This window comes from Trichosurus vulpecula, chromosome 5 (genome assembly GCF_011100635.1).
Source record: "Trichosurus vulpecula isolate mTriVul1 chromosome 5, mTriVul1.pri, whole genome shotgun sequence".
Taxonomy (NCBI): Eukaryota; Metazoa; Chordata; class Mammalia; order Diprotodontia; family Phalangeridae; genus Trichosurus; species Trichosurus vulpecula.
This window is the reverse complement of record NC_050577.1, coordinates 279,063,462-279,091,219: the sequence shown is the minus strand read 5'-3', so window position 1 is coordinate 279,091,219 and position 27,758 is coordinate 279,063,462. Positions and strand designations below refer to the sequence as shown.

Sequence of the window (27,758 nt, the reverse complement as noted above, 5' to 3'; positions counted from 1 at the left end):
ACCACTCAATCAGACTGTAGGTCTCCTGAAATCCAGGGGGATACCAACCACCTTCAAGGAAAGCTTAGGGAAGGAGTAGACCCATGAGGAAAATTAGTGAGTGCTTGGTGGAGGAGGCCCATTCCCAGAACTCATCCTATATCCTAGGATGACACACCTTGCAACCACCACAAATTCAAGGACTGCCAATCACAACCCAAACCATCCCTAAGCATTGCTACCCTACCCACTCCCACCACCTGATGCATGGTGTCCCTGTGTGTGAGCAGTGTGTGTGTGTGTGTGTGTGTGTGTGTGTGTGTGTGTGTGTGTCAGATGCAAGGCATAGCCAGTGAAGGAGTTGCTGTGGCAGCTGTAGGCACTTTCTACCTAGCCAGTCTTCCCTTCCTCCTTTCCCCTTCATAGCCCATACCCATGGGAGTTAAAAAGAAGTAGAGTTTGCTTCTCTTGCCCCAATCCCATCTTCTTTAGACTATCCCTTGGGGAGGCAGAGGGCAATTGTGGGAAAAGTCTTTTTCCATAAGCTCCACCTAGGATAGGCCTCTGCTGACTACCAAGTAAGCAAAGTCTTGGTATAGATCATCGTGGAAGGAAGAATGTCATTCCCCAAATACAACTGCTTACTCTTTCAGAGGCTTAGGCAACAGGAAGGTCCTGGAAGTCTTCCCAAATGGGGCTGGGAGAAAAAATTGAGTCTCCCTGAAGGGTAGCACTACTTCGAAAAAAGAGAAAGGTAACTACAGTCCAGGTCATCAGAACCCAAAATGAGAACTGTTGGACACACTTAGCTAGTCCCAACCCATCCCTCCTATTTCCCTTAATTGACTCTTAGATCCCAGGGTCTACCCTTCCCATCAGATCATATAAGGTCTCTGCCCAAAGTATGGTCAGCTAGAGGTTAATTGCAGACCTTCCCACCAAGAGGCAGAAAGGAATGATAGAGGCCTAAGAGTCAGACATGAGGAGGGAAATAGTGGAGGAGAGTATGGGAGGGAGGGAAGGTTGGCATCCTCTGGATGTTAACAGAGTCTGACTTGTTTTTTGACCTGAGTGTTCTGTTTGGTTCTGCTGCCCCATCTTAGTGGGCCACACAGAGACGAAGAACACAAAGGAGCAGCTCCTGCTGGCTCCCCTAAAAGAACTCCAGAGAACCCAGTTACCTGTGCTGAGAATGGTAGTGATGGACAAAAGAGGAAAAAAGCACCAGCTAACACAGAGGAAATCCATAATAATGTAGAGGCCCCAAGACAATCAAAACCCCTACCCCACTCTACCTCACAGAATATAAATTGCTCAGTATTTCCACCAGGACTGAGCCTAATTAATCTTCAGAAAAGTAAATTAGAAATGGCAGGGTGGGTCCACAACACAGTCTGACATCACTCACTGTTTTCCCATGTCAGCTGTACTTTTTAAACTGATATTTTGACTTCAGGAGACAATGGTGGGGAGAGGACTCATTTATTACTGATGCCCAAACTCAATTCCACCAAAGCTTAGTACCTAATATAAGAACTACAGTAGCTTTCTCTCTCTCTACCCTGCTCCCTCCCCCAAGCTTGTCAAAGTAAAGTCCCCAACTGTCTTAATCTTGGGCCTATCTCTTGGAGTAAGAATCATACCATTCCTGTCAGAAGAGTGGGGTGGGGTAGAGGGAGGTGGGGTGGAGGGATGTGAGGAGGAAAAAGGAAGAAAAACCCAAGAAAAGGAAGGAATAAGTAATACAGGAGAACAACCAGAAAACAGAATTATTGTGGTTCTTATTTTGTAAACAGTTAAGAAACAATGGTTTTTTAAAAGTAAAAAATAAATTCAAGCAGTCTGGTTGGTTTGGGAGTGGGTGGGATTTTTTTCCTTCCCTCTCTCAAGTCAAAAGATCAAGGGAAAAATGAAAAGGAAGAGAAAAATGACTTTGGTTAAAGTGGATGCTACCCACTCTCTTGTGGTCATTTTAGAAAATCATGCATTATAATAAGACTATAACTCACTGTCCATAGAAGAAGAAGGAACAGAAGTGTTGGGAGCAGATTTGTTTCAAGAAAGATTTGCAGGAGTCAGGGTATAAACAGGTTTTCCATCTTGCAGACTCTTCTTGGTGCTCCGTCTCCTCATGGCTCCACGATAAGAGTCGACTGCCATCTGGAACGTGTTCACTACCTTGATCTACAAAGAATTAGAGGGTGAGATAGTTTTGCTCTCCTGTCAGAGACTGGGGAGATGGAGGAGGGTCTGCGGAGTTGGAGGGGTCAGGAAGGAAGCAAGGGGCAAAAAGAGAGGGAAGCCAGGGACAGAAAATGAGCCCCCCTTCCCCTGGCGCAGAACTGTTACAAGGAAGTGAGGGGAAAACTCACTGAGGTTTATTATACTTCATTTCAAATCTGGTTTGCCATGGTGTCCAAAAAACAGACTAAAGCCCCATCTTCCCCTCTCTTTAGGCTGAGGTAAGGACATAGCAGGTTTCCTTTGTTTATTTTTCTCTTTAATTGAAAGAAAGAATTACCCTGCAAGAAGAAGTGGGAGGGGGCAAGGAAAACTTCTATAGAATGGTGTATGGATCTCAGTCACCCAGATGCTCAAAATTAAGGCACAACTTCAGAGACAGGGATAGGTTCAGCTGAGTTCTGATGCTTGGGGTAGCCAAACGAAAACAAAACAATGGTTATTTTCATAGGCTTGCCTGTGAGAGATCCACAAAACTGGGGAAAAACAAAAAGGAATTTTCTTGCCAATAGGCATACAGGTATCCCTGCTGGAAAGACCCCTCATCAACAGGTGGATCATAGAGTGTTGACTAGGGAGTCATCTCATTCCCCAGTTTTACAGATGAGGAAACTGAGGGCCACAAAAGTACAGAGGGCTAGGATTCAAAACCAGTGCAGAATGTAATATTACGCTGACTTTCAATTGTGGGGCCCATCTCCTGGCACAGTACTTTCTTCTCCCAGTCAGCCTTTTTGGGACTGAACTTGAAAGGAGGCACAAGAAACAAGAGCCAGACCATTCTACAGAGGTGGCCACAGCCAGGCTAGTGTTCCAAGGATCCTCATGGCTGGCAGGTGCTGGGAATAACTTGGGGGTTAGACTGAGAAAGGGGAAGGAGAGGAGGTGGTAAAGGTGGTGGTGGTGAACAGCTGCTACTCTGGCCCTATGGAAGGAGAAGATTTGGTTTCCAAATTGCTTTGCCCCTTAGAGGCAGAGGGCATTAACACCATCTGTTCTTCTTCCCTTCTGACAGCTCCCATTGTCAGCCCAATGATAGGCAGGGCTCATTCCCCTCCTATTTGGTCCCATCAACCCCTCAAACCATCTTACTAGTGGGTACAGGTAAAGACCAAAAACCAGACTTGTGCAAAAGCACCACCCTCCAATTCCCAAAATGTGTACACAAGTCTATACACCACACAAAGTTTATACTCTGTAGAACAACCTTGAAAGCACTCACATCCCTTCCCTAGGTACAGCTACCAAAGGACTAGAAGACGATCTGGTTTCATTCATTTTAGTGCCTATGACACTTCCCCAGGGGAAGGGGAAGTTGGGAAAGCAAAGAGGCTGGCTGCTTTTGGTCAATTAGTCATTCTTACTCAGGAGGTGGTTTGAAAAGACTTAAGAGTGCTCCAAATAGGTTTCTGAATTCAGAGCATGGCATGGGCTGAAACATCAGCCCTTCCACCACCCTACCCATCTTCTCTTGCATCACATTAGGGACCTGACTGACCATTGGCAAGTTAGGGCAAGCACAGACAGTCCGGGAATAGGGTGTCCAGGGATGGCTCCCATAGCTAAAACCAGTTCCCTTCAGTGATAGTATGTCCAGACTGGGATGATTATAAGGCATTACTTGCTATTGTACATATGGGGTAGAAGCTCAAAGTCTCCCAATGTAGCTGGAGTCCAGCTGCCTCCCCTACTTTTTTTTGCAGGGGGTAAGGCAGGGTAATTGGGGTTAAGTGACTTGCCCAAGGTCACACAGCTAGTAAATGTGTCAAGTGTCTGAGGCCGGATTTGAACCCAGGCACTCCTGACTCCAGGGCCAGTGCTCTATCACTGCGCCCTCCCCTACTCTTAAACACTCTCCTCTGAGGCTCTGTGTCTCAGTGCTCAAGTATATGCTCAAGTAAGGTACATGTGTATTTATATAGATTTATACTCCCTCGTTACCCTTACCCCTCAAAAGATGGCTGGATGACCAGAGTCAGGTGGGTAGGTCACACCAAATATAAACATGTATATATTGTGGCTTGGAGGGAAGTAAGGTGGAGAATAAGGGTAGAGAGGAAACCCTGGAAACCCTAGGCCCCAAAGAGAAGGGTTGGTAGGAACCAAGAGACACTGCAACAAGGGGATCTGGTTAGGACAAGAGGAGGCAGGAGACCCTAAAGGGAGGCAAAGCAAAAACATAGGTTATTTTAAAAAGAGCAGACCCAAAGGAAAGTAATGAATGCCTCAGGGGGATGGGTACCCAAAAGACCCAGGCACCAGGGTTTTGGCTCTGCAGACTCTGAAAAGTCAAGGAAGGGGAAGGATCTTTGGGTTTCATAAAAGCCAGCTATGTCAGCAGCCTTGTCCATGGGGAAAGTGGTCTTTTGCCAGGCCCAGTTAAAAATGCCAATATCACCAATTTTGTGTTCTGTGGGTAAGGCAGACTGGGGCATTTCTAAACTATAAGACCAACTGAAAGGTTTAGCTGCTTAGGTCTCATGAGATGATTTGAAAATGGCATAAACAGGGTCCCCCTAGAAAGGCCACCTCAGTGCCCTCGATGGGCATTGCCAACTCGTAGAACTGGCTGAATGAAGATAGGGAAACCACTCGGGAGCTACTAAATGATGTCCCTGGTAGGCTGCAGGAAGGATCTAGGTGCTAATAAGGGCAGGGAGATGGATAGAGGGCCAAAGGAAGCTGGCTTCTCCTCTTCCTTTGGATCCTGCAAAAGAAACTTCATCATGTAGAGGCAGTTCTCTTTACTCACTTGCACCCAGCACATCTCTCACTGTAGCATTAAAGTTAGTAGGAGAAAGACAGGGGATGGGACTGGGCTCTGGTCAAACTTTCCCCTGCCTGTCCTTTTCCTCACCATACTATCTTGGCAGGAAAAAAGCAGCAGTGGCTTAGAAAAGGAGACTCAGCAAGGATCTGATAGGAATCCTGTCATAATGGAGATACTATTTGAAAGTTCTTTTTTGGAGGGAGATGAACACTGCCCAAACTAGGGCTACCCTGCTAACAAAAAAATCTATCAATGCTTGAGTGTTCTAACCCTGGGCCACCTTACCTGCTTAGCAGAAAGTAAACTTACATCCTAGATACTCAGTCCTGAGTGCAGGGATGGAGGGCTTGCTTGCTATTATCAGTGAACCTTTCCATTAGGTGTGTGGATAGGGGTGGGTTTGGATAGGGAATGTAGAAGTTTCAGCTTAAATGCTGCCTTCCTTCACTACCATTTTTGGTCTGGAAAGAATTCCTTCCAAGTCAGTGATGAAGGGTAGGTTTCCCACATTGTACCTGAGTCTGGATGCGATTCAGGCCTCGGAACCAGAGAACCTGGCCACTGCGCAGCTCCATTTCTCCATAGTCAATTTCTTCCAGTCCTTCAGCCAGGCTTTTCATGGAGATTTCTTCTTTGGTGAGGGCATTCCCAGCTTCCCTCAAGAAAATCAGTTTTGCAGTAGGCACTGTGTTGATTATCTGTAGGGATGGGGACAATGAGAGAGGTGAAATCTCTTAAGTTAGGCAAAAACTCAGGTTACAGATGAATCTGAGAACTGGATGTGGGCAGGCAGGGAAACAAGGCATAAGGTTTAACTGGCTATTATTTTGCGTAAGTAGGTTCAGATATGATCCTGGAGTTCCATCACCAAGAAAGGAGACTTTCCGTTCCCATCATAACAGATCACAATTCCCTCCCTTATGTAGCTCCTGAAGCTGATGCTGCACAGAGATGGTCCTGGAATAAGGTACCTTGTAGAAAAAGAAATATTCATTGCTACCATTCATTACTCATTGGCTTCCTGTGGAAAAGCAAATAAGTGTTCTTCTTCCCCCATTTGGTTCTTTGAGCTTACAAAGCTATCTAATCTGTACTGACATTTACAACAGCGGTTGGTACAAAAATACAAACCGGTATTTATCTAATTTCTAACTGACTTCATTCTAAACTGAAGCCTTGTATGGATCTGGCTATAAAATTTATTAACTGCTTCTTTCTAAAGTCCCTCTGAACTCCTTTTCTGGGCCCACCTAGGGCACCAATGATTCCTGGGGTCCCTCTTCTGTCTTCTTTCCCAAAGCTTGTTCTACCAAGTGTGCTTACTCATTCTCTGCCTACCTCAAACTTAATCTTTCTTTTTCTGCTACTTGCTGCAGCTACTTTCCAAGACCCTACTCCAAACCCCTTTCTAATGACATTGGATTCAAACCCAAAATTTAGGAAAATCACTCTGACAGCTATGTGGAGGCAAGGAGACCAATTAGGAGGCCATGATAATAATTCAGGCAAGAGGTGATGAATGGAGAGAGAGGGGGGATGAATACAAGAGATGCTGTGAAGATAGAAATGACAATACTTGGCAACTAATTGGATGAAAAGTGAGGGAGAGTGAATGTCAAGGTGGACTGAGGTTTTGGATCTGGGTGACTAAAAAGAGGGAAGTGAGGAAGAAGGGAGATGAAAGTGAAAGAGTTTTGTCTTTTGGACATGTTGAATTTGAGAAGCCTTTGGGACAGCCAATAGGTAGTTGGTGCTGCTCTCCTGAGCTCCGACTCAGCTGCCAAGAGATAACAGTTGCAAAAAGTCTCAAAAATACAACCTCAAAATACAGACCTAAGTTTAGTGACTGGCTAGTCAATGCGCTTCAGGAAAACTGACCAGAGAAATGGGTCAGGGGTTCAGGAGTGAGGGCATGACTTCCATGGCCCAGAACAAGGGACCTATAGGAGAGTGGGGAACTGCTAAGTCAGTGGAAAAAAGGCAACAGTCCAGCGGAAGGATCTTTGGTACCAAGTAGAGAAACACCTCCCTCAGCTAGGGACTAACAAGGTCCTTAAGGACAAAGGTGGAAGTGTAGTTTGGCTCAAACCAGAGGTCATAACTCAAGGGTCCATGACTGGAAAGAAGACTGAGACAGAGGGAAGGGACCAAGAATCTTATCACACTTAGCAGCTGGGCCAACCTGATTATATCTTGGGCCAAGTCTTGGACTCAAGTATGATGAGTTTGGTCACAGGATCTAGAGTCAGGACCTTCTACAGTGCTATTGTTCTCCTCCACATGAGGCACCTTCTCTGCACCCACACAGCCATGATCCTGGCTCAGGCTCTCACCCCTCTCACCTGGACAGAAGTTCTAACAGCCTTCTCACCATTCTCCCTGCGAAAGGTCACTCCCCTTAGCAAAGCATCTTCTACCCTCAGCTACCAAAGGGATCCTCCTAGAGCTCAGGTCTGACCATATCACGGCACTTACTTGATCAACCCCAGTGGCCCCCCAGACCTCTAGGATCAACTCTTAGCCCCTCGGTTTGGCATTTAAAACTCTTCACAACCTGCCCTCTGACCATGTTTCCAGACTTCACACACCTCCTCTCTTCCATGAACCCTCCAGCCCTGCCAGCCCAACCTGCTGGCTGTCTCCTTCCAAAACACTCCCACATGCCATCTTGATCAGGCCTCTGTAGTGGTTGTCCTCCATGCCTGGTAGGTTCTCCCCTCCAACCTCGCTCTGCTAGTACTTCACCCTTCCTTTAGAGACTCAGCTGAAGTACCACCTCTTGCAGTTGCTAGCACCTTCCACCTCTAAGGCTACCTTCCATATATTCAGGGAGTAGCAAGGTGGCACCGCAATGCATACGGCACTGGACATGGAGTCAGGAAGACCAAGTTCAAGTCCAGACTCAGATGCTTACTAGCCATGTGACTCTGGCTAATCTTGCATGTGCATGATTTATTCCTCTATTAGGATATAAGCTTCTTGAAGGCAGGGTCTGTTTTTACTTTTTCTCTGTAACCCTAGCACTTATCATACATAGCACCTAACACATAGTAATTATTTAGCTTTTTTTTTTACTTCAAATCCAGTGGTCTTCCAGTAAGACCATACAGCTTAGAGAAAAGGACATAAAAACAAACTAGATTCACACCAGCTAAAGACAATCTCTACCCCAATTTTAGTAAAGTTACCATAGGATTTCTGTGGCTCTATACAGTCATCAGTTTCCATGCTTTTTGTATAGTTTTATTTCTTAAAGGTTTCAGAAAAAAAGTTCCTTTTGAAGAAGTCCAATCTTCCCTCTGAATTGTAGGAAAAAGAATTCATTTATTCCCAGATAGGATGGGATGGTGCATCCAACATAAGCTTTGGAGTCAGAGGAACTGAGTTTAAATCTTGACCCTATTACATACTAACTATGTAACCTCGGTCAAATCACAAGTACCGTGAGGCTCAGTTTTCCCATCTGAAGAATGGAGGGCTGGACTAGGTGATCTAAGGTCAAATTCTAGTATGGAGAGAAGGCAGGAACAAGCAGAAGTTAGGAGTGCTACCAGAAAGTGGCAGCATTGGCTCCTACACATATGAGTGTGTACAAAAATCAAAGTATGAACTGATGCTCCAAGAGTCCATATAGAAGAATTAGTGTGGGGAAGAACGAATCGCTAGCCTTGGAGGCCTCAAGATTTCATGCTCTTGACAGTCTTCAAAACACAAAGGTGCTCACCCTCTGTTATTACCTCTTGGTATCCCCATCCAAAAGGACTTTCTGTTTCCACATCTCACTCCTTATTTTCCTCCCTTCAACCCCATAAACCTTACTCTTTCTCTGGCCTGGCTCTTCCTACCTTCCAAGAGAACAATAAAGTAGATAATGAAGTGAATGCACTGAACTAATATGTTAAGGAGGAGGAGGTTTTCTGGTTTGCATTTCCTTGTTCATATATGTGCAATCTAACAAATGACCTTCTGGATGCAAAATTATTTACTTTTTCTCCTGTAATATAGGTACTTACAGGATCATAGATGTAAAGCTGGAATGAACCTCAGAGGCCACCTAGTCCAACTCCCTCATTTTACAGATGGGGAAACTGGATCTAGGCAAGTGACTCGCCCAAGGTCACACAGGTAAGATGTGAAAGCAGGTCTTCTGACTACAGATTTCAATGTTCTTTATACTGAACCACTGGGCTCCATTTTAAATAAATACAAAAAAGTGTATAGATGAGGTTGGGAAATGTCTCTCCTTTTTTCTTCTTCCCTCTCCTCTCTCTTCTCCTTTCCCTCCCTACACACACACACACACACACACACACACACACACACACACATTCCTCAAAAATAGTTGTATTATGACAATATAATAAAATTACTCTTTGCTTCAAAGGTTCTAGGGGAGGCCAAGGCATGGCAGTGGCAAACTTAGAATGCCAGAGAGAGATGATGGGGGTCATCCAAATGTGACCTCCTGGAAGACAGTGGCCATGTTTGTTAGCACTTGTCACTATCCCTTGCACACAAAAAATGCTAAATAAACCATTTAACACATGGTGATTGCATCTGAGGAGCTGACCCCTTCCAGTGCCCTCAAACCGGATGGGCAGATAGCTGGGATAAGTGTGTGGGGGAAGAAGTGACTCACCTGGCCCCACAGCAGCTCTCCAATCCCAAGGAAAAGACACCAAAGCCACTGGCTCAAGGAAAGGTTTGTGCAGCTAAAGGCTTGGCCCCCGATTTCCACTATCACAATCTGTGAGAAAAAAAGAGACATGACCAGAGCAGAGGTGAGCGGCTGAATGATGGCGGCTCTTGCTTTTATAGGACCTTCAGTTTACAAAGGGCTTTCCTCTCCATCACCTCGTAAGGTGGGAAGGTAGGTCATGGAAGCATTCTCATCATTTTAGAGATGAGGAAGCTGAGGCTCAGAGAGTGACTTGCCTAAATAAGGTTACACAGGCAGAGTTTGAGCATAGTTCTTTTGACCTCAAGTGAGCCTTGTCATTGGAAAAAAAAAGTGCATGGGCTTAGGGTTAGAAGACCTAGCTTCAAATCCCAGTTCTGCTGCTCACTGTCTGTGTGACTTTAGGCAAGTAACTCACTTACCATTCTGGATTTCACAGGATCAACAGGATCATAGCTTTAGCAATGGAAAGGAGTGGAGAAGGCCACTGAGTCCTTACAGATAAGGGAACTGAAGCATGGGGTCACAAAGTTAGTAGGTGGGCAAAGGTTTCAACTCATTTTACCTACTACACCACCCCTGTCTCTGCTTCTGTTTCCTCATCTGTAAAATAAAGGGGTTGGACTAGGTGACCTTTAAGGCTCCTTTAACTTATGATCCTCTAAGCCCCAGTTGTTACGGGCAGCACTGGCTGGCTTCTTATCCAGGTCTACCACAAACACATCAGCCAGATACCCTATAACTAGTACACTAAGACCTGTTTCAAGTGACCAGAGGGGAAAGAAAAGAGGAGAACAGTGGGACAAATGGAGATTCAGAAAAAAGAGAGCTTTGCCTTTTGGGAATTTCAGGTTTAATGGGGGAAAGGCAGGACACAGACACCATGCACACATGTGCAAGCATGTGCATGCACACACATATGATACAGAGGAATGAGGACAGTTCTAGCAGTGGCCAGAGAGAATTCTCAACATGGGTACTATGGAGATGCCAGAGTCAACAGGATAACTTCACCTGGCTTTGACTACTCTGAGAAGATTTCCTGTGGGAAATCATACTTACACCCTGTGGAAAATATTATACTATTTTATATCATTTTTAATTTCAACTAGACCCAGAGCCTGAATTAATGAGTAACTGGATGAAGATCCAGGACCTGGGCTTCTTTGTTCTAAAAGTTTGCTCAAGAAATACCCTTACCTCTGTCAACAGGACATTCTTACCTGTTAGCCATTAAGGGATGAGACCCTAACCCCAAGAGAGACTACCTCGCTTAATATTAACTGACCTTTGTCAACATTCTTTCCATTAAGGAAAATCCTCTTCTTGTATCATGGTTAAACATACATGGGGGTCATAAAACGTGAGGCAATACAGGCTTGCCAGGTCTGCTAAAATAACGTATTTAAGTTTTCTCATTCCTTTGTTCAGACAGGCAGAGTTTATGCTCTGATTCCTTGTATGTACAAGTAAGCTAGCTTAGCTATGCTTTAAGGGAAAATAATAAACAACGTGGATTTTTCTATCACCTAGCTCTGTTGTTTCCTTCAACCAAATTTTCAGGTTTAACAACCGTCATGCCCAGCTCTCTCCAACCAGTTTAACACCCAAGGACATAATGAGAATCAGGACCCTGGAAATACATGTCACTGACACAGGCAAAAGGGAGAGGGAAGAAGCCTGCGTTTTTATTCCCAGAGCAAAGAAAGACTGTTAAAGATGGGATCTCAGAGAAAGGTAAGGTATGGGTGTTATCCAAGTCAAGTACAGCCCTCTTACCTATGATACTAACTCTATTTCCTTAGGGACTCTTGTTCCTTCCCTTAATTAGCATGATAACAATGGCAGGAGCTTCACGTGACTGTTAAATCTCATTGCATTGTTTTGCTCTGTACTTACTTGCAAGATAATTTTCCATTTCCACAATGATGGACCAACAGCAATATCAAGGAAATCTACAAGGTTTTTAACCCCCAGCCCAAGCTGCTTTTACTGCTCACATTCTGTATTAGGTTCAGAGAGAACATGGAGTCCCACCTTCAGCCCCACACCACCCTGGGTGGCCTCTTGCCCTTCCTGCTCTCTCCCTGGGACTCTGACTGTCCAAACTTTGTCTTACCTGGGTGATAAATGTGCCCACCAGTACAGTACAGAAGATGGGGTTACGGTATATGCCTTCAAAGACATTCCTCTCACCATGGATTTTTCGGGCATTGATTTCATTGAAGAGCTGCATTAGGACGAAGGTATTGAATACAATGGTATAATGTTGGGAGGGTGGGGCGTTTAAGGGCGCTTTCCTCCCACTCTCGATGTCAAAGAACTTTTCACCTAGGTAGGGGAGACAAGATAAGGTTGGGAGGGGGGTTAGGAGAAACCTTGGGATCGCAGGACCCTAGTTGCCAAGAAACAAAATGCCTTGCCCACTCCCCAAGAGTCTAGCTCTCTGGGGCCTCCTTTCCTCACCCCTGCCTTGGCTCACCAACAAAAAGAAGGGTAAAGACGACGCAAAGCTGGTAGACTGCATGTCCCAGGATATTTTTCATCATAGTCCTGGAGATCAGTGGCTTATCACGGCCATAGGGTTGTCTCAACAGCAACGCCTCTGTGGGTGGCTCGGTAGCCAGGGCAAGGGAGGCAAAAGTATCCATGATCAGGTTCACCCACAACATTTGCACAGCTTTCAGTGGGGAATCCTAGCAGGAAGAAAAGGATTTTCCCTCTTCAACTTTTTTTTCCCACAAACCTTTCCCCTTCTTCAGCCCCATTCTTCCTTCTATCCCTACTCCCTGAAACAGAAGAAGCACTGGACTTTGGTGGTTGGAGACTGGAACCAAGGTCTAGTCCCCACACTTCCCAACCAGTGAGCATGGACAAAGCATTTGTAACGCTGCTGAATCTCCATTTGCCTACTACACATAAGATGGGGTTGATATTCTTCTGACTGCCTTCATTACATGCTTTTACTACACTGCTATGAGCAAAGTGCTTTGTAAGGAATAAACGGTTCAATCGTAGTAACTCCTGTTTATAATTACTGGAGCTCTTCACCAAGACATCTGAAGGATAGCAGATGTCACAGAAGTGGCCTGGGCTTCTCATCTGCCCTAGCAGCACAGTGCTCTCCTTTATTCTTCTCAGCTGCCATACTTCCCATTTCCCATCCACCTTTTGACCCATCCCCCAGACTGAGCTTCCTCATTGCACCTGGGTGATACAGGCCCCAATGAAAGCCACAATCACAGCCACCACATTGACAGTGAGCTGGAACTGCAGAAACTTGGAAATGCTATCATAGACGTTTCGACCCCACATCACTGCCTTAACAATGCTGGTAAAGTTGTCATCTGTTAGAATGATGTCTGATGCCTCCTTTGCCACATCTGTACCTGCAATGCCCTGTGGGGGAGAGGAGAGACAGAAGAAAAAGGGAACGGTGAAGGACTGGAACAGGACAACCTACCACAGGGCAATCAGGACCCTTGTGTAGAAGTAGAGTACAAGTCAGGAGCCTTGGCTTTTAGGCCAACTGTGTGCCTCCTGAGAGGCCACATACAGAACTAGGCACTGACACCAGAGGGTGCACTGGGCACACACATAATAGTACCTGAGCCAGGATAAGGAGGACACAGTCTCTCCAAAAGGCTGGTGAATGAGTACTTTCATTCTGGTAGACATCAGCCAGTAGATTAACGAGCATTTGTTAATCCTGTGTGGGACGAGTGAAGACCTCTCATAAAAGGGAACAAATTAAATAAATAGAAATAAGTAGGATAGTGAGTCCCATTTCTCTACTTAGATATTTTCCTTTCTGTAAAGCCATTTCTCTACTTAGATGTTTTCCCCTCCACAAGCTTAGCTAGTGACTGTAAGGCCCCCCCCGAGGTTAAGAACAGGTCCTGTGTATTTACCTAATGGCGAGAGGCCTGAAAGAAAGAAGGGTTGAGGTGAATAAGTCAGCAACCATAAAATTCTCTGAGGATAAGGATAAGACACAGGATACTCACCCCCTGTACATTGACCCCAAGATAAGAGAACCTCCGTTTGGGGAAGAATGGATGAAAAGCCGAAAGCCAGGTGCAATATACATGTGCAAGATTAGTTAGGTATAAGAATGATGGGAGGCAAGGTGTAAGGATACTGGGGATATCCGCCATAGCCACAGACGTGAAGATGAGGTAACTAACAACTAATTCCTGCCTGTCACCGATAACCGAACTGTTTAATCGTCATTGTCATTGTTATTAAGACAGATTTACTACCTTGAGATTGATAGTAGAATGAAACAAGAATGGTGGGAAGTTTATGACTGTCACCTGCTTGTAAAAAATAACCATACTGTTTGTTCCTTGCCATTGTCCCTGGGTAGATTTATCGTGTCTAGATTGTACCCTCAAAGCTTACGTCTGCAAGCTGAGAGGAAGGAGGTTGGGAGGGGGAGTTGCGGTTAGGGACCTATATAAACACCCCAATTTTCTGTGTCCAGTGCGCTCTGACACTGAGAAGACCCCCAGTCCTCTTGATGTCCGGGTTGCCCTTTCCTGCAGGATCGTAATAAATTTTCCTTTCTACTTTCACCTTGAGATGCCTCTGTTGCTAATTTTTGGATTCGTAAGATCCATCCCATACAATCCTCAGGTGCTGGGGGACACAAATACAAAGAATGAAATGATCCCTACTAAAAATGAGCTTCCATTATAATGGAAAAAGGGAAAGAAATGTTGTCCATTCTCCAAAAGGGAAGACCAAGGCCTGAACAATGGATAAAATTAGTAGCGAATTTTACCCATTACAGACGTGTGATAGGTGCTAGGGATACAAAACTGAAAAGGAAGCTCTTTCCCTCAGGTTCACTTTCTATGGAGCATAGGGAGTAATGGGAACAAAAAGGAGATTCAGAATGCCTTAGGAAAAGGAAGAGAACACTCAGTTGTGTGTGGAGGAGGGTCAGCGAGGAGGAGGAGAGAATGAGGGCACGTTTTTAAAAAGCCCAGGTAATGGAACCTTTCCCTGAGCCTTAGAAGGACTAGCAAGATTTGGAAGGGGAGTGTATTCCAGGGAGGGGGAAAACCCTGTGTACATGCAGAGTCAGGAGACAGGAGGCCAGTTTGGCCACAACATAAAGTAACAGGAAATAGGCACGGAAGGCAGGCTGGAGTTAAGAATATGCAGACCCTTACATTCACAGTCCTAAAACAAGGAATTTGTGTTTTATTCTCTAGGCACTTGGAAGCCACTGAACATTTTTGAGCAGGGGAGTGACAGGCCTCTCAGACTCATGACTCTAGAAGGATATTTCAGTAGTTATGTGAAGGTAGATTAGAGATAGGAAAGCCGGGAAGACCAGGCAGATGGCAATCAGTAATCCAGGTAGGAGTAATGAGAGTCTGGACTAGGGATGCTAAGAGTGTGGCCAGATGGTGTGGAGGTAGACCTGGTAGGCCTTGGCAACTGATTCTATTTGGGCAGTGACTCAAAATGAGGAAAAGAGAGGGAATGGTCAATGCAGAAAGCTCTCAATCAATTTAGGAATAAACTCAGGCCACCTCCCTTCCCCCCCACCCTCCCACCCCCCCCCCCCCCCCCCCGCCTTTTTTGCTTGCTAATCAGACTGGATCTTCAGTTTATTGGTCTTCCCAGTGCTTTTTGCTTGAGGGCTACATTCAGGAATATGAAAGAGTAAAGGAAGTCCCTGGTTATATGTGTCATGCATGGCCACTTACCCTTTATTCCCCTTCCCCACCAACACCGTTCTAGTCCAGATTCTCATCACTTAACCCATCACAAGACTGCTTACAGTCTTTTCCCTCCAATCCATCCTGCACACCAGAGGTGTCAAACACACAGCCCATAGGAACTATCAAAATATAATTAGGAAAAATGTAACAAAATAAGTAAAAATACAATAGAATATAGGTAATTTCATATTCGGTTTTCTAAGTTAATAAATGACCCACAGAGATCCTTATGTATGGTCTCCTACCCCACCCCCTACTTCTATTTGAGTTTGACATCACTGCCAGATTATTCCACAAGTAAGAGAGAGCCAATGGAGAGTTATGAACAGAGAAGTGATATGTGGAAAGTAAATGTCTCATGAAACTTGAAGAACAAAGGCCTAAGCCTTACATTCAAGATCCTCTATACACTGACCCCAGTTGGTAACCTAACCTCTCATTTTTTGTTACCTTTTCTACTCAAGCAGACTAGTCTCCCAAATATGCTTGCCTGCCCATGCTTTTTATCTCATCATTTATTCCTCTGCCCTCCCACTACATCTCCACTGATTCTGAAAGCCCTGATCCAGTGAGTCACTTTTTCACTTACTTGACCTACAGTAGAACCCAGTTTTTGCCTCCAGTCATCCTCTGTACTACTAGCATTCTTCTAACCAACGTGCCTTTATTTTCCCAACTAGAATGTAAGCTCCTAAGAACAGAGACTCTCTTATACTTGGTATTTACCATGATGGTTAGCCCAAGCTGGACATTCAATGTTTCATAAATGCTTGTGGGGTGAATGAACTCGTATACAGTGTCATCATGCATGCACAGCAGGGCTTGCTTCCAGGTGAATTACAAGTTGAAATGATTGTTTTTGCTTCATTGGGAGCTGACCTTTCTGAACTGCACTCCAGTTTTCTCTACTCCACATCATATGGTAGAGGGAGAGCCAGGGAAGAGTCAGAAAGAGTGGGGGGGGGGGGATGAGGAGCAATGAAGTGGCAAGGACACCAGAAACCTGTGATGCCTTCTAGTTTAGGGAATGCAGTTTGAGCCAAAGAGAGAACTGGTTACCATGGCAAAGCCGACGTCTGCTTTCTTCAAGGCTGGCCCATCGTTGGTACCATCCCCAGTAACAGCCACCACCTGCCGATGTTCCCCCACAGTGCTGTCAATGATGCCTGTAACACACATGTGCTAAGTGCAAGAGTCATAAGTCATCTGCCTGTCCCCATCCACCAAGTCTTTTTTTGGTGTCTCACCCCAGCCCTCCTTTTTTAGTCTTCTCATCCCTTTCTTTGCCTTTTCTTCCCTACGTGCCTTGGACTTTTCTGGGGCCATACCCTGACCAGCATTGCTGTGGTAGCCTTAAGGCCTGAAAAATCAATAGGGCCCTGGAGCATGACATTCTCTATTAATCTTCCCTTGTTTGAAGCCTGTGCATTTGCCACATATGCCCCAGTAGACCAAGAGCTTTCCAAAGGCAGAGAGTATGTCTTTTTCTTGTTGATTCTCCCCTCAGCAGAGGAATTTGCCACCAAATGGTGCCTGGGACAGAGGTCTGACTTCCTGCTGCAGCTCATACCCACCGTGCTCTTGGATTTACATAAGCCTGTACCAGCAGGTCTCACCTTTCACCAGTGTGTGCTTGTCAGTAGGGGACGATCGGGCCAACACTCGAAGCTTGGGCCATATCTTGTCTAGCTCCTCCTGCACCACCTGTCAACAATGAGAGAACCCTAAACCCCATGGGACAGTCAAGGATGAAGGAGACACGCCCCGCCCAAATCCCTTAACTGCAGAACACTCAGTTTATCCCTGGCTAGAACCCAACACTTCTAGTGTATCCTGGGAACCCATAGTCCTTTGCAAAATCCGGGGTACTCTGGCTTTCAACAGCAACAGTAGAATCAAACAGATTGTCCTCTCCAATCTGGGGATCAGTTATATAGATGCTCATCCATTTTCGTCTTTATTCTGGCACCTTGCCTCAAGTCCCAGAATCTCTGGGGCCCCAGCACCCACCTCACCCTTCTCATTTCGGATACGTTTGTTGAACTCTTTGCCCTCTAAGCACAGGAAGTCTTCACCAGGAGTCAGGATGCCACACTTGGTGGCAATAGCTTGGGCTGTGTTGATGTTGTCTCCTGTCACCATTCGAACAGTGATGCCAGCCACTTTGCACTTGTGGATGGCTTCAGGCACCTATGGAAATATATGGGGGACAGAGAGAGAAGATGAAGAGAAGGTAGTAGTTACACCCAGTGGAGTAAGTCACTTCTGTTCAGGGGCATCATGGGGAGAAGAGGCCCTGATGCCCTGGACCTAACCCACTGTCCCCCTTCTTCCTTGGAAGTCATTTCTTTACCACCCCTTCTAGCAGCACCAGCATATTCAGCACAAGCTTAATTCCTCTGCACACCCAATGTCATCGAACAGACCTGTATTTAATCTCGCTTGTGATAAGGAATAACAACAACAGATACAATGGCTAGCATTTATATAGTGCTGTAAGGTTTTCAAAGCACTCTGAATATATTACTTCATTTGATCCTCACAACCACCCTGGGACATTGAGTGGTATTATCCTCCCCATTTCACAGATAAGGAAACAAAGGTCTTAAGTGACTTGCCCAGGGTCACATAGCTAAAAGGTGTCAGAGGCCAAATCTGAACCCAGATCTTCCTGACTCTTCTATTCTATTTAGCTGCCTAAGTGGGAGACTGGTGAATTAAGGTGGACAAGGCAGGAGTAAAGCTGGTACCCAGTCCCACTAGTAGGATTCAGCTTAGCCTCTCTATTTTCCATCACTCACACAGCAAAACCAATAAAACCTAGCCTTATTACTACTCACCAACACAAACTATATCATCTTCAATATTCATTAGTACCTTTTGTGATGACAGTGGATATAAGATTACCTCTTCTTAAAGAATGGGGGAAAAGAGGCCAAGAAAGAGGTGGATGAGATGGTTAATTTGTGTAAGATCACATGGCGAAAAAGAGAGCTAGAATCAATGTCACTGTGACACCCTGGGACCTTCGTCACTAGGTCATGCTACCTAAAAAGGTCAATAGCTATTTGCAAGACTCCTTCTCCCTCAGCGAGGGCACAGGTCTTACCTCTGGGCGCACGGGGTCTTCAATGCCAACTACAGCGATGCAGGTCAGCTTAGAGAGGATCTCATGCTCATTTTCCCAGACAGGCTCCTCCTCAAAGTCCCGGTAAGCGAGACAGATGGTCCGAAGCCCCTCACAGGCCATCTTCTCAATCACTTTGCATGCCATACTATCACGTTCTGTAGGGCTGAACATCTGTGGGTTCCCATTCCTGTCAAGGATCCAGAGGCACCTGGCAAAAAGGTGGAGTCAAGTGGTAGCATCTCATGAAGTTTGGCTCTACGGCTATTTGTCCTCTACAAAAGGCTTATTCCAGTTTCCTTGTTGGGATATAGAAGTAATCCTAGATTCTCAAAGCCATCGCCAGGATGAGAGCTCTAAGTTTTACCAAGCTGGCCAGCAGACAATGGGCACAGACCAAGAAGAGTCCATACAAGAGACTGTACCCATTGTCTGCTGGCCAGCTTAGTAAGAGCTACTTACCATTAACAGTTTGGCTATGAGGTGACCCACAATGGCCAGTTCACAATCTGCACTGGAGGAGGGAGTAGCTGACATCACCACTATTCAAATACAGCCATCTGTATCAATAAGCGTCACTCTCTGTGTCAGTTTCTCACCTGGACACCTCTGGCAGTCTGGGGAAGACTATGGACCCTTTCTCAGAATCGAATTTTTAAATCATTGACAAAAGGATCAATTTTAATTAGAGTATCATGAAAATAAAGATGGAATTGTTTTCTCATCCAAGTTCATGGATCTCAGGATCCCCTGGAATTTATCTGTGGATCCCCTTGGGGGCTCTATGGACCCCAGGTCAAGAGCCCCCCTACTCTACAGCCTCTAATTGAATAGAAGCTGTCCAGGTAGTAAACCATGGACCTATGGTTGTGAGATAGCCACAGAGGTGAATATCCTTCTTTATGTGTGTGTTCTTCCATGTCTATCTCTGTCTATCAAAGATAGTTTCTTTGGATTCATTTGTTGTTTTGAAGCCTAGAGTTGGCCTATATAAACTAATTTGCTGCTGGTGTTGCAGTTACATAATCAGTCTTCAAAGATTTCTTTTTGGGTTGGCTGCTTTATGAAGTGTGTGCAACAAATATCCACAGAATCATGATGTATCAGGGCTGGAAGGGACCACTGAGTGCAATACCCCATTTTATAGGTGAGGAGACTGAGGCCTAGAGAGACAAGTGACTTGCCCAATGTTGCACAGGTACTAGGTTGCAGAGCTTGTCTCTGAACACCTAGGAGCTTAACTCTAGTCTTCAGACCCCCAATCCTGGGTTCTGTAAGCCTTCTAAGATGGCTTTCCTCAATATTTTGAAGGCCTCTAGGCTCTCTCCTCCTCCCACCCCCCCACAGTGTATTAACTGGAGTGGCTCAGAGCGATTTTATAGCCTGAGCCAGATAGTTAGGAAGAGAAACATGTTACCAAAGAGGAAAAAAAAGAAATCACAATGAGTTCCAGAAAATGCTTCTTGGAGGTTTGAGCTGATCTGTACTCCTTTTCTTCTCTTTTAGTATCAAAAAGAGAGCTATATTGATGTGCTGGAAAGAAAACTTGTCTTGAACTCAAATCTAAATTAGAGGCCAGGCTTTGACATTGATAAGCTTGTGACCCTGGGCAAGCCACAACCTCTGAGCCTTAGTTTCTTAATGTGTAAAACAGAATAATATGTTATCTACTTAACTAACAGTGCTACTGTATGGAAACTCCTTTGTGAGTCTTTAAGCAATATATAAATGTGAATGTGGTCTTTCTCTTTTTTGGTGGGGGGAGACATTAAGAGGATCCAAACTTGTGATTTCATTGTCATTGGACACTTCTGATCTAGATATTCCCTCCCCAGTGCAGACTGACAACCTGTTTTCTACTCAGTTTTAAAGAGTCATTATTATGAGGTGCTTTCTTTGCTATCCTTCTCTAGTCCATGCTCTGACCCGGGGCAGGAGAATTGAGAGAGGCTAGGATAGAAAAGAACATTCCTGATATCCCCCCAAGTAGGTGGTATTATCAATAACAGTGCTCATTAGGGTAGATTCTCTGTTTCATATAGAAGAGGGAGTGGGGCCAAGGAGATTTCCTTTTGTGATTAAGCTTTTCTTATCAGTGAAAAGAAAGGGAATTCCTCCTTACTAGAGAGTAATCTAAAGGACTCCCAGAAGAGCCATTGTGCTACTCCTTGTAGAGAGGTTCTGGAAATCTAAAGAGGAGGGAATGAAGTATATATGAGTGGAAAGGAGGGCAGAGGCAAGGGCTGCTGCTCATGACCGTACCAACGGAGACATCCCTACCTTCAATCCATTGTACTGTTAACCAGGGTTCAGCTTAGGTGTCCTCTCATAAAGGGACTGTACCCAGTGTGGGAGAGGTTAGGATAACAGTGCTAAAAACCTTGGCTTCCCCTTAACTCAGGGCTTGTTAACCTAGGTAGGACCTATGGATAGACTTCAGGTGGTCCATAAACTTGGATGGGTAAAAAATGACAAATATATATATATATATATACATATATATATATACATATACATACATACATGTATATATGTATGCATGTATGGATATATGTATGCATATATATATATATATTTCAAATTTGGAATCCTCTGTATTTTATGATTTAAAAACACAATTATACCAAGAGGTTCACAGGCTTCGTCAGACTGCCAAAGGGGTCTGTGACACCAAGAAGGGTCAAGAACTCCTTGTTTAGTTTCCTATCTTTCAAATTCTTGCATCTTATCTTACTTCCTTTTTCTATGCCCTGATGGTGGCAAAGGATTGGGTTGTGAGAGGAGAGGGGAACAGTAGGGAGGACTCTCTCCATTGAACAGATGAACCTAGAGAGGAACAGTGCCTTGAAGTGACCACACACCCCTTTGGCATGGAGAGAGTCAGTGTAGATACTCCAGCTGCCCAAAGGCTAGGATAAAGCTCTGTGAAAGGTTTGCTGGAGGGAGGGCCTTGTTAAGTAGACTATGGGATGGCTCACTTTTTCAGGAGGATCTCTGAGGCCCCCTTGCTGTACATTCGAAAAGTTCCATCTGGGTTCTGGATAACTGTGCTCATTGATTTGCGGGATGAATTGAAGGTGTAGACTTTGTAGAATGTCTCCTCTGGCACCTCATTCCTTATTGCCTGGTAGTCGTGTTTCAGGTCTTTGACAAAGCCCAGAAGGCCACACTCCGTCTTGTTGCCCACCTGCCGAGGAAGCCCTCCCTCCTTCTCTGGAGGCTGAAAAAGAAAGAACATGGAGGCTAAATGAGAAGCCCCAAACTAAGGGGGAGGGGGAAAAAGGCAACCAAAGGTACCTGGAATGATCATGACTTTCCTAGCAGACCAGCTGGCTGGTCACTTCCCAACTATGGAACCTGTTTTGAGGGTAGTGAGGGATGGGAAACAAGAAGACAAGTGGCCTGAGCCCCCACACAGATTGCCTAGCCTGCTCTGGAAAAGGTCACACCCTCCTTTATTTTTTGGGTAAAGGGGAGTATCTGTTGTCTGCTAGTGAGGCTTTCTCTGCTATGAGTGCAAGTATCTCTTCCCCAAAAGGTTGCTTCTGCTTGGGAATTGATAGGTACCTAAAGGGCCCATGACTCCCCTCATACATCCATATTTCCTAATCTCATCCCATAAGTCTTCACATGTTATGTTCTGGACTGATATATCATAATGCAAGGGAAAGAATGCAGGATTTGGAATCAGAGGACCTGTGTTTGAATTCTGATCCTGCTACTTACTAGAACTGTGACCCCAGGCAAGTCACTTAACCTTTTCCTGGTTTGCCTAGGGATTTAGAGATTCTCTTCCTTATACACTCAAGACCTAGAGTCAGGGGAGAGCATACCAAGAGCTTGGATGTGTAGGCACTGTTGATGGAGATGCCATTGACAATGAGGTCCAGGGTATTGGGAGCAAGGTCATCCGGGCTGGGGACCTTCTTGAAGTGAGTGTCCTCTGTGAAGACCTGCACCACTGTCATGCGGTTCAAAGTCAGCGTGCCTGTCTTGTCTGAGCAGATGGCCGTTGCATTCCCCATGGTCTCACAGGCATCCAGGTGACGCACAAGGTTATTATCCTTCATCATTTTCTGCCGGAAGAAGAGAATTGTGAGAATTGGCAGAACTTCTCTAAGTAGAGAAATTGGGAGGCTGATGACTTCCACTTCAACCCTATCCCCTTCTCTCCTATTTACTAACCTTTTTCTCTGAATAAAAAAATCCAAAACAAATTTTGTAGGTCCTATTAAGAACCAAAGTCTTTTGGAGACATTGAATTGATGGCCAAATAGGATAAGGGTCCCTCTGCTGTATTTCATCTAATGCTCTGAGGGAAAGGGAGGTAGGCATGTTCTCTGTCCTGAGGGAACAGGACCCATCCCCAGAGCCGATTTGTATTGTTAGAACCTTCCCTTCCCCTCAGTGTTCTACAGGAAGGAAGTATGAAGACCGTACTTCACCTTGACAGAATAGGCCAATGAGATGGTGACAGCCAAAGGCAACCCTTCTGGTACAGCCACTACAAGCACCGTGATCCCAATGATGAAGAACTTGACAAAGTACTGGAAGTAGATGGGGATGCATTCCATGTTCAAATTCTGACCTTGCACCACAAATGTGTTGATCACAAAGGACAATATCAAGACGAGAACTGTGAGTACAGACATGAAAAGACCTGTCCAGGGAATACGAACAACATTAGAATGGACTCAGAGAACCCTACTGGGAAATGAGGGACTCTGAACTGGGAGATTCAAAACATTTTTCTTTAGAAAACTGCCCTAAAACTCATTCCATTCACTTTGTAATGCAGCAATCTCTTCCTGGCCTTTCTCTTGGACATACTCTCCTATGACTGCTGCTTTCCCTATTTCTGTTCATTACACATGGCTTATCCATTAGGATAAGTCCCTAGAATACAAAGACTAGGAACTAGTACAGTGCTCTGAATGCTGCTGGTGTTTTTATTAATGACTGCTGAATAAGGAGAAGAGCCTAATTCCTCACCCATAGTTATTTCCCTTAGTTTATGATTTAAGTTTATGGGTATTCATCACAAACCTAACTTGCCTAGATAAAGCTAATCTCACTCGGTGCCTCCAAACGGAACAATAGTTAACTACTGTTTACATAGCCCTAACTCTCCCACAACAGGGACTGTGGATTGAAGAGTAAAATCCAAGATGGAAGAAACAGAAATGGAAGAGGTAGAAGAAGTTTTAAGCAGGGGTCTTGAGTAGGTCAGCAGGAACTTTCTTAGAAAAAGACAGTAGCTATTTTTTCCATGCTAATTTGTCCTTTAAGTGAGTGATTCCATGGCAAGGGTATAAGGTATCAGTAAGGCAAAGAGTGAACGCTAAAGCTCAAGGATGATGTAAAGGGATGTGGGTTGGTGAAAGTCCCTGAAAGTATCTATTTAATGTTTTATACTTATGCATAATCATAAGGAACAAAGAAATCTGTATCCCCAGCACCTAGTATAGAGCCCTGCACACAGAAGACCTTTGGGAAAAGCTGAAATAGGAAACTGACAACAAATTATATACAGACATGTTCAATTCAAACCAATAATTTTCTTTCAACAAGTATTGATTAAATAGATGTCTGCTCTGCACTTTTAGGTATTGAGGATACAAAAATAAAAGGGAGACCCAGATTCTCTCATTCTATTGAAAAAGTGAGGGGCATTGTTGTTATTCAGTCATAGCCAACTCTTCTTGACCTCATTTGGGGTTTTCTTGGCAAAGATACTGGAGTGGTTTGCCATTTCCTTCTCCAGCTCATTTTACACATAAGGGAACTGAGGCAAATAGGGGTCAGTGACTTGTCCAGGGTCATACAGCTACCAAGTGTTGGAGGCTGGATTTGAGCTCAGGATGATATCTTCGTGACTTCATGCGGAGAACTTCTATCCACTGAACCACCCAGTTGTTCCCCCCCCCGCCCCACCTCCACAAAAAAAAATTAACAGGGAGGGATAAATAGCTACCCTGTTGATGACCTAGTCATAATCAAGACCCCAAAGGGTATAAAGGTTAGAGTGACAACAGTGTAGATTTAAGAAGTTCGAATGTAACCAGGATAAACATAAAAACGTCTCACATCTGAGTTTAAGAAAGACAGATTCAGTTGGTGAGGTTATTTAAAACCTGCCATGTAATGATCAACTGCAAGAAGAAGGCTAACATGTAGAAAAAAAAAGACTGGTGCGGAGAAGCACATATCAGTTGCCCAAAGATATTTGGAAAAATTATTGTTCTCTCTGGCCCTAGAAGGTGGAACTGGTAGCCATGGGTAGAAGCTACAGGGAAGCAGATTTTGGCTCAATAGAAAGGAACAACTTTTTAACAACTAGAGCTACATAAAAGCGGAATACGCCACTTTGGGAGGTGGTGAGTTCTCCATTACAGTGGCATCCTCAATGGATGACCACTTGTTGAGAATGTCACAGATGGGATTGTGTTGAAGTACAGCCTGGATTAGATGTTTAAGATCAATCGATCAATAAACATTTGTTCAACTGGAGTCAGGAAGACCTGAGTTCAAGTCCAACCTACCTGTGTGACCCTGGGCAAGTGACTACATCTCTCAGTTCCACAGTTCCCTCATCTCTAAAAGTAGAGACAAGAATAGCACCTACCTCTCCCAGTCACTGAGAGGATCGAATGAGGTATTCGAAAAGCACTTTGTAAGCCTTACAATGTTATATAAAGGCTAGCTATTGTTATTATCAAAAACAGTAATAATAAAAATAAGTTAATTTTCAGATGGAGGTATTCGTAGCTGGGAGGACAGGAAAGATGCCATGTGGAAGGGGGGGAGAAGGTAGTGCTTTCCAAGCCAGTGCCAAGGCACAGAGATAGATTCCTTCTATCTCTTCAGTTTTGTTGACTCTTTGAGTGGACTGGATGAGGTAGAGAAAGGAACATGGGGGCAGCTAAGTGGCACAGTGGATAGAGCACCAACCCTGGAGTCAGGGGGACCTGAGTTCAAATCCGGCTTCAAACACAACACTTACTAGCTGTGAGACCCAGGGCAAGTCACTTAACCCCAATGACCTCACCCCCCCCCCCCACCAAAAAAGGCAGGCCTATGGCCAGAGAAAGAAGAAGAGGAGGGAAGGAAGTATTTATTAAATGCCTCCTATGTGCCAGGCACTGTGCTAAGTGCATTACAAATACTATCTCATTTGATCCTTATAACAACCCTGGGAGGCAGGTGCTATTATTATCCACATTTGACACTTGAGGAAACTGAAGTTAACAGAGGTTAGGTGACTTGCCTAGGGTCACTCAGCTACTAAGTGTCTAAGGCTGGAGTAGAACTCCAGTGTTCTTAACGCCTAGTCCAGGGCTCTGCCCACTGCACCACCTAAACTCCCTTCGGGCAGAGACAGAAGTGGGAGGAAAATCTAGGGCCAGGACTTTGAAGGAGAAATGTCTTTCCTTTTGATATACAGGGAAGCCACAGTAGAAAGTCAACCAAGGTAATGGAAAGCCAGCTGGAGAAACTTTCTGCTTGGGTACTAGCTCAAATTCTATTGCAGACAATTTATTTGGTAAAAATATCCTTCTTACATCTCTCTCCAAGTACTGTTATCTCCCTCTATTCATGATCGTGTACCAACCGAAAGAGTCCAATCTGCTAATTCTTCACCTATGCGATTGGAATTTGCTAACTGAAGAGTGAACCTTATCTTCAAGGATTTTACAAGCTATATCCAATGGTAATAACAAGGCAGAAGTAATATTTTAAAGACGTCATGTTAGCCTAAATCCCTGACTTCAGCTCACAACACGGGAGATATTTCCTAACACAAAGAACTCTACCAATGCAGAATGGGCTGCTTTGGGACATAGTGACTTCTCTATTACATGAGAACGTGAAGTCAAGGCTGGATCATTACTAGGGGTTCCATCAGCCTTCTTTGGGCTGAAGTTCTGTGAGCTGTGAACTTTAACTTTTCTTCAGAGGTCACATTCTTTGGTTCTCAGGTTTGGCTCTGAGGGCTCAGATGCACTCCAGAACCTTCTTTATTGGTGACAATTGCACCTCAGGGGAAGTGATGTCAATTCCAAAGGGCATTGGCAGTAGAGCCATCTCATCACCTTGTTCACAACAGACATCCAGGTTTCTGAGTTGGCCTGTCTGTGGTATGTGGGCAGGGAGAGTGGTAGAAGAAAGACTCATAGGATTTTCTACAGTTTTTCCTTTTCTCTCCCTTCTGCCCCAGCTGGCCCCCCAGCCAGCTCAACCTACTTACCACCTTTCCCAATCTGAACAGCCAAGCGTGTCAGCTTGCCCTGTAGCACGGACTTTTCCTTGGGCACCTTCTTCTCCTTCTTCTTCTCTTCTTCCTCTAGCCTTTCTTGGCTCTTCAGGGGCTGGATCTCTGGAGGCACACTATGTTCGGTCTTAGCTGGAGCACACACAAATAGCAGGTTAACCAGAGTCTCGGGAGCACAGATGACCAGGCAGCTTAGGGCCAAGAAAGCAAGGTGCCCTTCTGCCTGTTTTGTTGAAGCACAGGTTGGTGCTGGACACCCAGCACCAACTCTGCAACCTTCACCAATACTCTGAGGCCAGCCTGTCCTATCCCACCTGAGGGCTGGGTGTTTCAGTTCAGGCAATAAGGATTTTTGATCAGATCCTTTGGAGCAAGACACAGAGCAGGGCATAAGCCTCCCACACTAGCTCAGCATCCAGAATTGGAATTATTGTAGCATATTACTCTACTCATTTTAAATATATATATATGCATATATATGTGTGTGTGTGTGTGTGTGTTTACACACATTAATGCAATATAAAATTTCAAACCATCCTTCTAAGAAGCCAGGGTTCAGGATGGATGAACTCTGGAAATACAGAATATGACTGAAATAGTAGGCAGTAGGCAAACATGCCAGCAACATTGGAATTTGGATTCCATTTTGAAATGCCTCCCTCCCTCCCCACATACGTGATGTCATTAAAAAAAACAAACAAGTAGGATCATAAAGCTGGGCACCTCCAGCCCCTTCCAATATAAGTTGGGGCTGGGAATGCTTGGTTAGCACCCCATGAGGGAAGGGAAACATAAAAGGAACCCTGGAGCCAAGTCCCTTACAAGGTAGTTGGTATGAGGGTTCCACTGGAAAAGCATAGGGGAGATAAAAGAGAGAGAGAAAATACACACAGACCAGTTTGTTTTATTCATTTTTGAAAAGAGGTTTATAATAAGCCTAAAAATAAAGATAA

The 27,758-nt window shown here is 44.8% G+C and overlaps 1 protein-coding gene across 1 annotated transcript in view; it reads right to left on the bottom strand.

Annotated features, from left to right (window-relative positions):
* The window catches only part of LOC118851336 (plasma membrane calcium-transporting ATPase 4-like), a 534,859-nt gene that overhangs the window by 2,991 nt on the left and 504,110 nt on the right, over window positions 1-27,758 (bottom strand). The window contains exons 10-23 of the mRNA XM_036760788.1: window positions 26,782-26,937; window positions 22,979-23,193; window positions 22,367-22,609; window positions 21,512-21,753; window positions 18,516-18,744; window positions 17,417-17,596; window positions 17,023-17,110; window positions 16,466-16,572; window positions 12,876-13,067; window positions 12,151-12,364; window positions 11,788-11,999; window positions 9,630-9,737; window positions 5,506-5,688; window positions 2,068-2,163 (exon numbers count right to left, since the gene is read on the bottom strand). Coding sequence (XP_036616683.1) covers window positions 2,068-2,163; window positions 5,506-5,688; window positions 9,630-9,737; window positions 11,788-11,999; window positions 12,151-12,364; window positions 12,876-13,067; window positions 16,466-16,572; window positions 17,023-17,110; window positions 17,417-17,596; window positions 18,516-18,744; window positions 21,512-21,753; window positions 22,367-22,609; window positions 22,979-23,193; window positions 26,782-26,937 — 2,465 coding nt within the window. The remainder of the gene's footprint in view (window positions 1-2,067; window positions 2,164-5,505; window positions 5,689-9,629; window positions 9,738-11,787; window positions 12,000-12,150; window positions 12,365-12,875; window positions 13,068-16,465; window positions 16,573-17,022; window positions 17,111-17,416; window positions 17,597-18,515; window positions 18,745-21,511; window positions 21,754-22,366; window positions 22,610-22,978; window positions 23,194-26,781; window positions 26,938-27,758) is intronic.